This window comes from Camellia sinensis, chromosome 10, assembly GCF_055761805.1.
Source record: "Camellia sinensis isolate YWXY chromosome 10, ASM5576180v1, whole genome shotgun sequence".
NCBI classification, from domain to species: domain Eukaryota; kingdom Viridiplantae; phylum Streptophyta; class Magnoliopsida; order Ericales; family Theaceae; genus Camellia; species Camellia sinensis.
This window is the reverse complement of record NC_138970.1, coordinates 160,708,045-160,722,334: the sequence shown is the minus strand read 5'-3', so window position 1 is coordinate 160,722,334 and position 14,290 is coordinate 160,708,045. Positions and strand designations below refer to the sequence as shown.

The 14,290-nt window shown below is 36.1% G+C and overlaps 1 protein-coding gene and 1 long non-coding RNA gene across 2 annotated transcripts; one reads left to right on the top strand and one right to left on the bottom strand.

Annotated features, from left to right (window-relative positions):
- Window positions 1-9,463: 9,463 nt before the first annotated feature.
- Window positions 9,464-14,008, top strand: LOC114268188 (uncharacterized). Its single transcript, XR_014342825.1, has 2 exons — window positions 9,464-9,544; window positions 13,541-14,008. It is a non-coding gene; the product is annotated as an uncharacterized LOC114268188 (long non-coding RNA).
- Window positions 11,859-13,545, bottom strand: LOC114268187 (uncharacterized). The gene is made up of 2 exons (XM_028209299.2): window positions 12,192-13,545; window positions 11,859-12,084 (listed from the first exon to the last, which is right to left on the bottom strand). Exons 1-2 carry the CDS (start codon window positions 12,594-12,596, stop codon window positions 12,019-12,021), a joined length of 471 nt encoding a protein of 156 aa, XP_028065100.2. The 5' UTR covers window positions 12,597-13,545; the 3' UTR covers window positions 11,859-12,018.
- Window positions 14,009-14,290: the final 282 nt, after the last annotated feature.

Below are 14,290 nucleotides of genomic sequence, written 5' to 3'. Positions count from 1 at the left end.
TTGATTTGTAATAGATATTTTATTAAACAGGTTATTGAAATGCGCAGGGAATTTTCAGATGAATAGGTTAAATTTAATTCGAAAATAGGACCCCTATTCCAAATTTTTTAATTTTTATTAGCGATGAAATAAAAAATGTCACTATTAGTTTTCAAAAAACATGACGAATAATTTTGTCACTAATGATATAGTACCAAACAAATAATTTCGTCACATTTGCTGAATATTTCGTCGCTAAATTGAAATATTTGGTGACAAAATATTTTTTGTCATTGAAGAATTTGCTTTTCTGCTCATTTTAGTGACGAATTTTTTTGTCACCTTAATCCATATCATTGGTGGGGAAAACTTTCGTCACTAAAATCTATTTGGTGACGAAATATTTCGTCGCCAAAAATAATTAAAATAAAATATTATTTAGTTTTGGTGACGAAATTGATGTTATAGAGTACAAAAAATGCAACATTTGGAGACAAAACATTTCGTCGCCAAAAATGAAAAATAGGTGACGAAACTGTTTTTCGTCACCAGGTACTTTCAGCGACAACGTACAGCAACAAACGTGGTGACAATTTTTTTTCGTCACAGATCAGTTTAGTAACAAAAATTTGATGCTTGAAGACAAAATCAGTTTGTCACCAAAGGCCTTTTTTGTTGTAGTGACTCTTACATGATTTCTAACTTATGTAGCACTAACACCATATGTGTATGAATGATAAAACTGGTGTTTATATATATATATATATATATGTAATATTGGTAAATATGTGCAATGTTTATTAAAAAAAATTTCCCTAAATCTATACTTATAGTAATTGTCAATGATGGTAATGGAACCGAATCGTTGGTCAGTGGAACAGAACCAATGGAAAGAATCATGGAAAGAGCAGTTACCAATTTTTTGCAAGTCCTACAAAACAACATAAACAATGGAATACCAAAATGGCGAGAAGAGCAGGTTACAGTGAAGCAGTTCCAAGATTTGAAACCATATTCACTGGCGGCTTAAACCCACTGATAGCAGAAGTTTGGGTCAAGGACATGGAGAAAATTTTCCGCTCAATACCTTGTACGAAAAGACAGAAGGTAACCTTCGCCATATTTACCTTCAAAGATGATGCACAAGAATGGTAGCTTCTTACATTGGAGAAAGAAGAAATTGTAACTTGGGCAAGATTTTTGGAGGTATTCTACGAAAAATACTTCCCGGATTCACGATGGAAATGAAAGGCATTAGAATTCATACACCTAAAACAAAGAACGATGTCAGTAGCCGAACACGAAAGCAAGTTCACCCAATTAGCTCGATTCACGACATATGTTATTCCCACTGAAACTCCAAAGGCCAGGAAGTTCAAAGCTGGCTTAGATGATGAAATCAAAAACAAGATTGAGATTTTGAAATTGCCAACGTACGTGGAAGTGGTGGATAGAGCATACATCGCCAAAAAAGGGGATTAAAGCCTCACGTTCTAGCAAAACAAACCAAAAAAAGCAATTTTGGGAAAGAGTCAAACATGATCTGGTGTTGCACCCCCAAAGAAAGAAAATACAGCTCAACCAGTTCGGGCAACCAAAATCCTACTACCCCCAGAAGCAACGCCATTCCAAATTCTCCTACTTGTTGAGGGACTCATTAGGACGATGCCACCGAAACACAGGAGCACTTTAGATGCGGTCAAGTTGGCCATTTACTGAGAGATTGTCCAAAGTTCACTAACCCTATAGTAGGCCCTCTAAATCAACGTAGAAGCCCATAGTACCTGCAAGTGTGAGGAAAGACCAAAAACACCAATGGAGACCTTTTGCCTTAGTGCCTGGAAACCCGAGGGTTACCGAAAACATTACAACGGGTACACTTCCTATCTGTGGACATTTAACCCATATTCTCATTGACTCTAGCTTGACCCATTCTTTTGTTGCACCACATTTTACTTTCATATTAACATCGGCACCAAAACCCTTGGGATATATACTATATGTATCTTTTCCTTCTGATAATTCTGCCCTTAGTACTGACGTATATAAATCTTGCGTTGTAGCCTTGAAAGGTGAAACTTTATACGTGGATCTGATCTCCCTCCGTATTAGCACCTTTGATGTGAACCTAGGGATAGATTGGTTTGCTGCCAACTATGCTTCTATTAATTGCACAACCAAAAAGGTCTCCCTCCAATCACCAAACCAGCGCAAACTTGTCTTCGATGGAACTGAAGTCTCTATCTTTCCATGTGTTATATCATCCATGATGGCCTAACGACTTCTGAGGAAAGGTTATTATAGTTATATCTGTTATGTGATTGATACGCAGCAAGTGGACCCCACACTTGATGCAATCCCCGTGGTTCAAGAATTCCCAGATGTCTTTCTTGAGGAATTACCTAGTACTATGGTCAATTGAGAAATCGAGTTCACCATTGAAACTCAACCCAGTACCCAACCGATATCAAAAACTCCTTACCATATGTTCATGACGGAATTGGAAGAATTGAAGACTCAACTCCAAAAACTACTAGACAAAGGCTTTATTCGACCAAGTACCTCGCCATGGGGAGCTTCAGTACTGTTCGTAAAAAAAAGCAATGGTACGATGAGATTGTGTATCGATTATTGAGAATTGAATAAGGTCACCATCGAGCATCGGTATCCTTTGACGTAGATCGATGAATTATTCGATCAACTTCAAGGCGCTCAAGTATTCTCAAAGATTGACTTGCGCTCTGGTTATCATCAACTAAAAATCAAAACAGAAAGCATAAAAAATGCTACCTTCAGAACACGTTACGGGCATTACAAGGTCTTCGTCATGCCATTTGGCATCACAAATGCTCCAACAGCCTTTATAGACCTCATGAATCGGGTTTTCAAACCCTATCTTGATGAGTTTGTCATTGCCTTCATTAACGACATTCTCATATACTCCAAATCACCAGAAGATCATGAACACCACTTGCGAAGAGTTCTGCAAACGCTACGTGATCACAAACTGTATGCTAAGTTGAAGAAATACAAGTTCTGGATCACTAGCGTACAATTCCTTGGCCACATCATAAACAAAGATGACCTCTCAGTCGACCCACAAAATGTTACAGCAATTATAGATTGGTCACGACCCACTAATGTGTCTGAAGTTCGGAGTTTCTTAGGATTGGTAGGCTATTATCGACGCTTCGTTCAAGACTTCTCAAAGATTGTGTCACCCTTGACCCGACTAACTCAAAAAAACACACTGTTCAAATAGACTGACGAACAAGAACGTTGTTTCCAAGAGTTGAAAAGCAGACTTGTGTCAGCCCCTATACTAGCACTCCCTATGGGAACAGATGAGTTTGTAATTTATAGTGATGCTTTATACAATGGGTTGGGTTGTGTCTTTATGCAATATGCCTTGTGTCAACTAAAGTCTCACGAGAAGAACTACTCAACCCACAATCTAGAATTGGCTGCGGTGATTTTCGTCCTCAAGATCTGGTGTCATTAACTCTACGGAGTAACCTGCGAGATTTATATTGATCATAAGAGTCTTAAATATCTGTTTACACAGAAAGAACTGAATATGAGGCAACGGCGATGGCTAGAATTTATGAAAGACTACGATGTAGAGATCCATTACCATCCAAGCAAAGCTAACGTAGTGACAGACGCATTAAGTTGAAAGACCACCAGAAGCTCGGCATGTACCCTCGTTCCCCGCAAGATCAATAGATTGCTCGCCAACATAATCGTGGAATCCACTTTGATTGAAGAAATTAGAGTACGTCCGTGTTAAGATAAACTTCTAAAGAAAAAATACAATGAGTAAAGAAGTACACCCGATCTGAATTTCACTACAAGTAATGGGATGCTAAAATTTTGAAATCGAATTTGCGTACCCTACATTCTAGAGTTCAAGAAGAAGATATTGATGGAAGCTCATAGCTCGAGGTTTGCAGTCCACCCTGGCAATACTTAGATGTATCACGATATGAAATAGCACTACTGGTGGACAAGAATGAAAAATGACATTGCAAACCATGTTTCCAAATGCTTGCATTGTCAACAAGTTAAGGCAGAACATCAGAAACTAATAGGATTACTACAACAACTTCCCATTCCTGAATGGAAATGGGAACACATTACTATAGACTTCGTTATTGGACTACCACAGTCGGCCTCGAAGAACGATGCGATATGGGTTATAGTCGATCGATTAACAAAGTCGACGCATTTTTTACCAATCAGAATCACGTACTCTCTCAATAAGTTTGCCACCTTATACATCAAGGAAATTGTTCGATTACACGGCACCCCAATTTCAATCGTATCTGATCAAGACTCTCGATTTATGTCTCACTTCTAGAACAAATTGCAAGAATTTTTGGGAACTATATTGAAGTTTAGTATCGCCTATCACCCGCAAACTGATGGAGAATCCAAAATGACAATTCAGACCTTGGAAGACATGTTACAAGTATGCGTACTAGACTTTAAAGGTAACTAGGATCAGGAATGGCAACGGGCCAGGGTGGGGCTAGGGATTACACTCCCGATTCCCGAAGGTATAAAATTCCCCATCCCCGCCCTCAATCCCCAGTAGGGAACCCATCACCCCGCCTCCCCCCACCTCCGTCCCCTAACGGGGATCAAGTTTTTCCGACCCCGAAAAATCCCCGTACAAAAATAACAAAATCATCAACAACAACATCATTCCCGATCTGTTTCATTTTCATCAACATCAACATCAACAACAACAACAACAACAACATCATCAAAATCAACATCAGCAACCAAAATAACTACAATTACACATAAACATACACATACACAACATATCAACTACTAAAAAAAAAATAGAGACAGATAAAGACACACACGTATACATGTATACATACACACATACATAAGATCTGAGTGTGTATCATTAACATAGATCTGAGATCTCTATATGTCATCAAACAGATCTGAGATCTCTATATCTGAGTGTGATTTGAGTAAAGAGATTATGCAGTGTGTCGGTAGCGATGAACGACGGAAGAAAACGACATGAGGTATGAGAGAAAGTGAATCAACGCCGACAACGTCTATAACTTTTGTTCACGTTTGCTCAGATCTACCATGGCGGAGGGAACCGACGCTGGAGTATGAAGGTTCGATGACTCTAGCATCGCGACAATAACAATGGCGTGGAAAAGGAGGCGACGGTGGCTATGTCGCTGTGAAGAGAAAAGAGAGAGTGAGAGGGAGTAGAGGGAAGAGAGAGAGAAAGAGTGACAAAGGGGTATAATAGAGGGGTATATATATGAATAGATAGAGGGGTATAATATTAATTTCAATTAGAGGGAACCAAGGATGAAAATGGGAATGGAGCTGGGGAATGTATCACTATTCCCGGCCTGAAAATTGTCCAGGATTCATTTTTGAATACCATCTCCAGCCCGTCGGTGGTATTTTTTGGGAAAAAATTGTTCTAATCAAGGTCGGGGGGGCAGGTCCCTGTCGAGTCTAGTTCAAATTGCCATTCCTAACTGGGATAAGCACTTACCTTTAGTGAAATTTGTCTATAACAACAGTTACCAAGCAAGCATTGGAATGGCATCTTACGAAGCACTGTATGGAAGCAAGTGTCGATCACCTCTACATTGGACGAAAATCGGAGACAGAAATTTATTAGGCCTTGAAATCGTGGAAATAACTAGTGATAAAATTCAACTCATCTAACAGTGAATTCACACTGCCCAGAGCTGCCAAAAAAGCTATGTAGACACACGGAGACAAGACTTGGGATTTCAAATAGGAGATCATGTTTTCCTAAAGATCTTACCAACAAGAAGGGTTATCCGATTTGGAAATCGAGGAAAGTTAAACCCATGTTACATCGGGCCATTCGAGATATTAAAAAGGATTAGTCCTGTGGCATATCACCTTGCATTACCACTTGAACTGTCTAATGTCCACAATGTGTTCCACGTTTTGATGCTTCGACGATTGTGACAACCTCAATATGTAATTAGCTAATAAGCCATGATTAAGAATGCTTAATAAGTGCTTAAGATGAAATCCTACATTAATTGCATGTGTTATGTGTTATTTGTGTATATATATGTCGGTCGTAAGAATATCTGTCGATAATTCTGCTTTGTTTTATTAATTGAAGGCCTTATTGGCATCTGAATATGAAATTGTTTAAGTTTATGTGTTATTTTGGATTTTTAGAATTTCATGGTAGATTTAATTAAAATTTGATTCGGAATCAAATAAGTAGAATAAAATAATGCCAATTGATTAGCTTAATCAAGGATTAATTCTCTTCACTAATTGAGTCTATATAAGGCTAATTGATTCTAGAAGCCTTATATACACTTCATTTTCATCATGTCCTTCAACAAAAATGTAGAGAGATGGAGAGAAGAGAGAACATTGAGATCAAAGCTTAAAAAGGAAGAATTGCTTGGAAAACTGAAAGAATTGGAAGAATCATACAAGGAATTGCTAAGATTCAAGAGAATTGAGAGCCTACGTCACGCGCCATAGTTCGTCTGATTTATTTGCTATATCTGTTCTGTTACTAGAGCCATTTGTGAGTAATAACTCTGTAAAACTATGTTCAACTTTAAGCATTTTCCGAATGATACGTTATGATTTGTTTTCTGAAATGCTATTTTATGATTAAATGAATGATTGTCCAACTTTCTGAAATGAATTCGTGATATCCTTAGCATCATATGATATCTGTTATATGGCCTGGTACCAGGGTTGGTTATGCATAACTATTTATCTGCTTTGTATACATCCCGTTATGGGTCATCTGGTCCCTTTATGGGTCATCTGTACCATCTCATGTAATCATGAGTCATCTGTTAGCACTATTGGATATACTACGTATGATTATCTGTGAGAATTTGATATGAATATAAATCTATTTCTGAACTGGACTTTGATTTCTAAATTTGTTATGGACATCATTCATAAAACCTTTACTCTATTGTTATTTACTAGGCTCCAGCTCACTGTATTATTTATGTATATAGGTGATCAGGCGCGTAATCAGGCCTAAGTTGCTGCTTGGATCTGTTTTGTGTCGACCAACCTATATACCTCCCGAGGAGGTTCTCGAAATATTTCTAGCGGTCGACTCTGTGAATTAAGTTTTAAGATTTTTATTTTCTTTTGTTTATGTCTGAACAAGTTTTTGTGTACTCTATATATTGGGCTAAATCCCATTTTGGGTTATCTGTATTTAAGAAGATGTGGGGCAGATGTGGTGATGACATCATATATGTATATAAGTTGAAATTTTTTGTTCCACATATGTCTGCATAGCTCTATGGACATTGTATTTTGTATATTTGCTTCTGCTAGCCCTTTATTTTGGGTAATTTGTTTCAGAGGCCTTCGGTAATCCTAGGATTACTAGTCGGTTATGATACTAAACCTATAGAGGCTATTTGACATGTGATAACGATATTTTCGAGATTTAGAGCATGTTGTCGATTATAAGAACCTGAAAGTTCAAGAAGATCTCTCCTATGAAGAACAACTAGTGCAGATTCTTGACCGTCGTGATCAGATTCTCCGAAACAAGTTTATACCTCTTGTAAAAATCTTATGGAGAAATCAATGGGTTAAAGAAGCAACATGGGAAACTAAAAATCAAATGCGGGCCAAATACCCACATCTTTTTTAAAACCAAGGTACGACAAGTTTAGGGACAAACTTCTATTTAGGAGGAGAGAAATGTGACACCCCAAATGATTAATTAATTTTAACACCGCGTTAATATCAACAAAACATATATATATATATATATATATAATATTTTGTGAAACCCCATATTTTTGATGCATTAATATTTTAGTGAGAGGTATTGATGGTAGTTTGGTGGTGAGATTTTTAGATGAGAACCTAACTTATTTTCTCTATTTGTTTTGTTTCTTTTTAGCTCCACCTCATTGTTATCAGTATTTTATTCATCTCTTACGTTTTCTATTTTATTTTATTTTACATGAGTTCCAAACAAAATCTACATGGGTGCCATGCCATGTTTATTTTCTTTCGCTCCAAGCAAATTCTCTTTTCTTTCCCTCCAAGTAAATAATCTTTTATTATTTTATTTTCCATCATTTCTTTGTCCTTTCTTTTTCCTTTCATTTAATATTTTTTTCCCATTTCTTTGGCTCCAAGTTTTCTTGGAGGCTAAGTAGCCTACCATTATTTAAGTTATAATTTGAAACCATTTTTTCCATCATCTTATGCCTTTGGTTCTCTCTCTCTCTCTCTCTCTCTCTCTCTCTCTCTCTCTCACATATTGTTCTCTCTTAAATTATAGAAATACTGAGTTTGGATCAAGAGCGTTTAGAGTGAGAGTAAGCATTTTCATATAGGAGAGTTGTAGATTTTGTGAAACCTTACATATCTTATAGCTTAGACTTTGGAGATCCATGAAGAAATATCGAGATTCGAGTGTTAGTGGCGGAGGAGATTGTTTTGAGGTAATTCAAGTGGTATACAATATGATTCCTTTAAATCTCTTTGCAAAGAGTTTATTTTAATTACTTCAAATTTGTTATCCTCTTGATCATCCTGATCATTTGATAAATTTTGTAAAGTTGTTCTGTAGAGTTAGTGTTGATTTGTCTGGCTAAATGACGTGAAAATGCTTCGTACATGGATTGAGTGGACCTTGCTAATAGCTTGGACTAATAGCCCGGATAAGCAGTTGTGCTTGGGTGAGGTGGGTGAGGCGGGTGAGGCCGGTCACTGGTCATATACCAAGTAGGACCGGGTATTTGGTCTTGGGTAATTATCATATGTCGAGTTGATTTGTTTGTGCAATTTGGTAAATTGCTTGATTATCGAATCTAATCTGTTGTGTAATTGTTAGATCCGTGTTGATTTATCCTCTGTCCGAGCCTTGTTATTCCTATTGTATTGTATACTTCCCGAATTAATTTATTTTTCAGATGCAGAGGAATTTAGTAGAGATCGGATTCAAAGTTCTAAAGAGATTATTTGAGTTGGAGATTTTTTAGCCCACAACTATATATTATTTTTGGAGATTTGTATAATTTATATTTTGGAGACATTTGTGTTAATTATTTATGGAGACGATTTGTATATTTAAGATTATGAGTTATCTACAATTATAAATTTAAGGTTGATTTGATTTATTAATAGCCCGGAAGTTAGGGCAATACATATTTAATTTAATAGTTATATGTGCTAAAATGTAATTTAATTAGAGAGTCATTATGTCCTATCAAAAAGATGGTATATAATTATTTTAAGAATTGAGCCAAAATGAAATTAAACCTAAAATTGGGCCAAAGTGAAATGAAACCTAAAGCTAAGCAAATATTGGAGATAAATGTTAAGTCTTATGGATAAAGACTTGACCTAATGGATAAGAATGTGTCCAGAGCAACGTGTCATGATCTGGCATCCTCATGTATAGATGTCACAGCTTGCCTCAATATAAATAGGGAGCAGGGCTGGTAAGTTGGAAACAACGAAAAATAAGAACGGTTGGGTGCAGTAAACGAGAGTTAAATTAGGCATTAATATTAAGGTGAGTAATATTATACTTTAAATTATCATAAAATATTTTACATATATAAAATATTTTACATATATCTTGAGTTATCATAAATTATATATGTAATTCGTGTTTTATAAATTATATTAATGTTTTAATTATGGTAATTATTTTATGAACCATATTTGCGTAAATTAAAATTTATGGATATGATTGTTTGAAATTTTGAAATTATTAGACAATGAGTATATAAACATTTATTTTTGTGAGAATCACTACGGGAGTCTCATGTCTTAGGGAACTTAAATAATCATTGGCCTCTAACTGGTCCTCCTCTGTTTGTCATGGATCCATTTACCTCTGTTTTGATTTTTACTTCGGTGACCTCTGTTCTGATTTTCTTTCTGTACCGTGGTTATGACTATTCTATTTATATTCTGAAATTCATTTTTGTTATTTAAATTATTAATGAACTCTAATTAAATAATGTAAAATGTTTTAGCCTAAATAATTATTCATGATAATTTTGTATCATATACTCTTAATATAATTCTCATTTTCCTATATGCTTATAGTTGTTCCCTAATGAGATGTAAGGAAAAGTGGTAACCTCGTGTAGTGAGGCTAGCACAGACTTAATGCAGACATGTTGTATTTTTGTAATAATTGTCTGATCATCAATAAAATAAATAAAAAACATGAGGAATGTTTTCTTTAATAAAAATTATTGAGTATTTCGATTATTTATTTACCTATGTAATTTCTTTACTACTTTATCCTGCCTCTACATGCGTCACTTAAATTATTAAAAAGGTAAATTATAAACACACCCTTTGAGATTTACTTAAATTACAAATTACCTCCAGTGGTTCTAGAAATTACATTATGCCCCCTAAGTTTTCTAATTTCATAACAAATAGATCATTTTATTAATAAATCATCAAGTTAATTAACAGTTTTTAATAATGTTAAAATTTTATTTCAATTAATAATTCACATAATTTTATTATTATATAGGTGAACAGTTAGAAATTTCACTTTTTCAATTAATTCTGTTAAATAAAAAATTCTGACAATGAAGTATTTATAATTTTCCAAATCACAGAAAACCATTCGTATTTTAACCAAACCCTCAGAAGGTATATTTGTAATTTATCGTTATTAAAATTAGAATTAATTAGCTAGTTGCGAATCAGCCCTAAACACCGGGGTTGGGTGGTGACAGCTTCAGTCATCATAGATTCCTCCTGAATCACATTATCGCTAGGATATCTCCCAGAAGCGGTATGATCTTAACATCAATGAGTCCAAGCGAAATACGAAATAAATTTTTAAAGTGTTTTTCATAAAAGAAAGCAATGTGCTGCAGTGGCACACAGTCATGCTGAACAATAGGAAAGGCTTTCTCATGTTGTGTTTCTTATTGCTTGGATCCTAACAGATGAGTGAATTATTTATGCCTTCAGGTTGGGTTTCCTTTTCTGAGGGTGAATTGTTACCCACAAAGTCAAGTAAAAATTACAATTTTATGGGATTAGGTGTTTGTGCACTCCATTCCAGTTATTTTCTTAGATTGTATGAATGCAATAGTTTTACATATATACATATATATTTTGAGTCTTCTATTCTATTTCTTTTTCTCTTGCTATTTTTCCTTGACTGGTACTTGCCGATGTCAATCAAAATGCTAATGGCTGGCCTTGAGAACTGCACCAATCAGTGAGAAAATTTCCTCTTCAAAGTCTATATATTTTGGCACATCTATTTGGGGGCTACCAGTACATTGGCTATTTTAGCAGCACAGGTAAAACATAAAAAAACACCTGACTGAGCGATTAAAATTGTTAGATAGAGTGAAAGAATGTAGCACAACTGTGCATAACTGACAAAATAGGCAGTTGGATGGGTGAGGTGAAGGAGATATAGGAAGACACTGCTCTAGATCGAGTGGATTGGCAAAGTATAATTCATGCAGCTAGTCCCCATATAGTTGATAATGGGCTCTGCCAGTAAACAAATTTCAATTAAGACAGATTTCATCTGTCAAGATTGCAGACTCTAAATTGAGTCATTTGATCACCTTTTGAACATCGGTTTTGAGTATTTAAAGAGTAGATTATGTCTCTATTATTTTATTTTTTTCATTAAATTATTTTGTTGTAGTATATTTATCAGTATCCTCTGTTGTGATCTGTGATTCTGTGAATGAAAAAGGTTTTTAATTGTTCCCCAAGGTCTCTTTCTTTTTGGTAGAACTGAGATCATCATAAAAACCACAACTAAAATCAGAATCACTATACTGCCCTTTACCTCTATACTCTATTCTCTATCTTTTAAGTTATAATAATACCAATAAGAAGCAAGTTATGTGATAAATGTTGCCACACTGTACACATACATTTACAGGCGTCTACACAATAGAATACGTAAACTATGCATGTGTTACATAAAAATACATGAAAACACAGTTGTACATCCCACATATGCATGTGCTATCTAACTGTCAATCACATTTCTTGATTCAACCTTCCAACTAAACTTTTAGGCATGGATTGTGCTCTTCTTTCTGAAACCTGCCAAAGATCATGCGATGAAGAACACTATGAAACCAATCTAGGAGCATATCTTTAACAAAATTTGAAATTTTTTATTTTTTCTCCGTCTTGTTGGTTCTTCTTACCTTTGCATTATTGCCGGGAACTTCCTTCTCTGCTTTTGTCGTCCTCTTTTCAAATATTTTCTTCCCCTTTTTGTAAGGTTTCTTGCCTGTGGAACCCCTACTCTGATCTTCAAGCTTAAAATGACCCAATACACGACTTCCCTTTGTACTTCCATATGGAAGTTCTGGATGGCTTGGTCCAGAAGAGGCGTCTGAAGCCATAGAATCATCACTTTCATCATCATCACCATCATCATCATCATCATCATCACCATCATTGTTGTCATCTCCTTTTTTATCAGTGCCAAGATCATCATAATCATCATACTCATAATTGCTATCTCCATGAATTGGGGAGGCAATATACATAGTCCAACCAGACTCACTGCTGCCACATTCTTCTGAACCTCCAAGGGCTGACTCCATTACTGGTACTAGAGAAACAAACTAAAAGAACAGTAAATAAACCCAAACAAAAGGTAGAAACCTCGAGTAGGAGCAGAACCTCAGTTTCTGTTTGTAGACAACTGACAATCCTCTTCTCTTCACCCTGAAAACCCAATGATATCTCTTGCTCTATATGATCCTTCCATGAAAAGAACAAAGAAACCCATCTCTTAATTGCGCATAGAATCAAAACCCACTTGGCAATCCTTGCACCTTCAAGTCTCTGGCCTTCAATATATCATGAGACAAAGTGTTTGTGCAAAGCACAGGTTAATCTGTCTCACCAACTATACAAACCAAGTTCTTAAATAATGAATCAACCAGAGCTGCTCAGCTGTTCATCAGACCTCACATCTGATAATATCTTCTCATTTATTTTGTCTGTTTCCCTCATAAATATAAAGCAGCTTTTGAATTGGAATACATATGAGGCCCACCATGCAAACAGGGAAGAATATAAGACCCTCGATCTCAAATGGTTAGAGGAAAGGCCACTGCACTTCTCCATTATTATGAGAGCACCTTTAATTCTCTGTCTTGTCATCAACAAAGGGCAGCCTTTCCCTGTGAAATTTACAGTAAAACCCAACTGTGTTTTGGCCTTTTATATTATAAGGTCAGTGAGATGGGATGTGAGGGTGGCAAGAGGCCATCTGCTCATGTCCTACTTTTTGTTTGCGGTTGTTTGTCTCTCTCCATAAAGGATGCTCATGTCTTTTGTGTTACTGAGGGTAAGAGCAGATAAGATTCACAGTGAATATTTCACGATCAGAAAAATACCTACAAAAAGTTCCGAGAAAATTAAATGTCTTTTGGACACTTTTCTGGGTGCAAAGTATTACTGTTTTGCAATATTGCTATAGCTACATAATTATAAAACAAACTAGTACAAATAGTAATACTCATAGTTCTTGTAATTTCAGTGACTATATGTGTTCTGGACTTATGAGTTAATTACTCCAAGTGTTGGATATCATCCCATGTGAGGGTGATTCCTTTCTCCATGTGAAGGCAGCTAAATGGAGTCAAGGAAGATGGCACCGAATTCGGCGGAGTATGGCGCATGCGGGTGGCTGTCAGAGGCGCTGGATTTGGTACAGAATGTGTCTGCCAACCTCCTTCCCTCCTTGGTGTATAAATAGAGAGGGCGAGGAGTGAGCTAAGTGTGAGCAACCAAGGGAAGGAAGATGTGAGAGTGAGATAGAGAGTCCTTCTATTTGAGAGAGGAGAGCTCCCTCTGTGAGAGAGGGGGAGCTCAGTGGGAGTTGAATGAGAGAGATCTTCTCCTCCATTTAAATCTCTTTGTAATCTCTATTATATAGTGAATACAGTTACTCTCTCGTGAATGTAAGCATTGAAGCCGAACCACATTAAATATTGTCTCATTCATGTGTGTGGTTGTTTTTCTGTTTTGCATGATTTCTGGAAGGTCTTGGGCGAGATCCCATATCCTAACACCAAGACCCCTAAACTATTACCGAATATTATCTTATGCCCCTCATCTATGAACTCGTACAGTTTGGCCTCTCAACTTTAAAAATGTATCACTTTCTCCCTCCAGAAGGAGGGTCTTGATGTAATTAACTCTACAATTATTTCATCTTTCTGTTTATCTTTCATTCAAATTAGTTTAGTCCCTCTTTGCTCTTATGATGATGTAGTGCTTGTTTGGG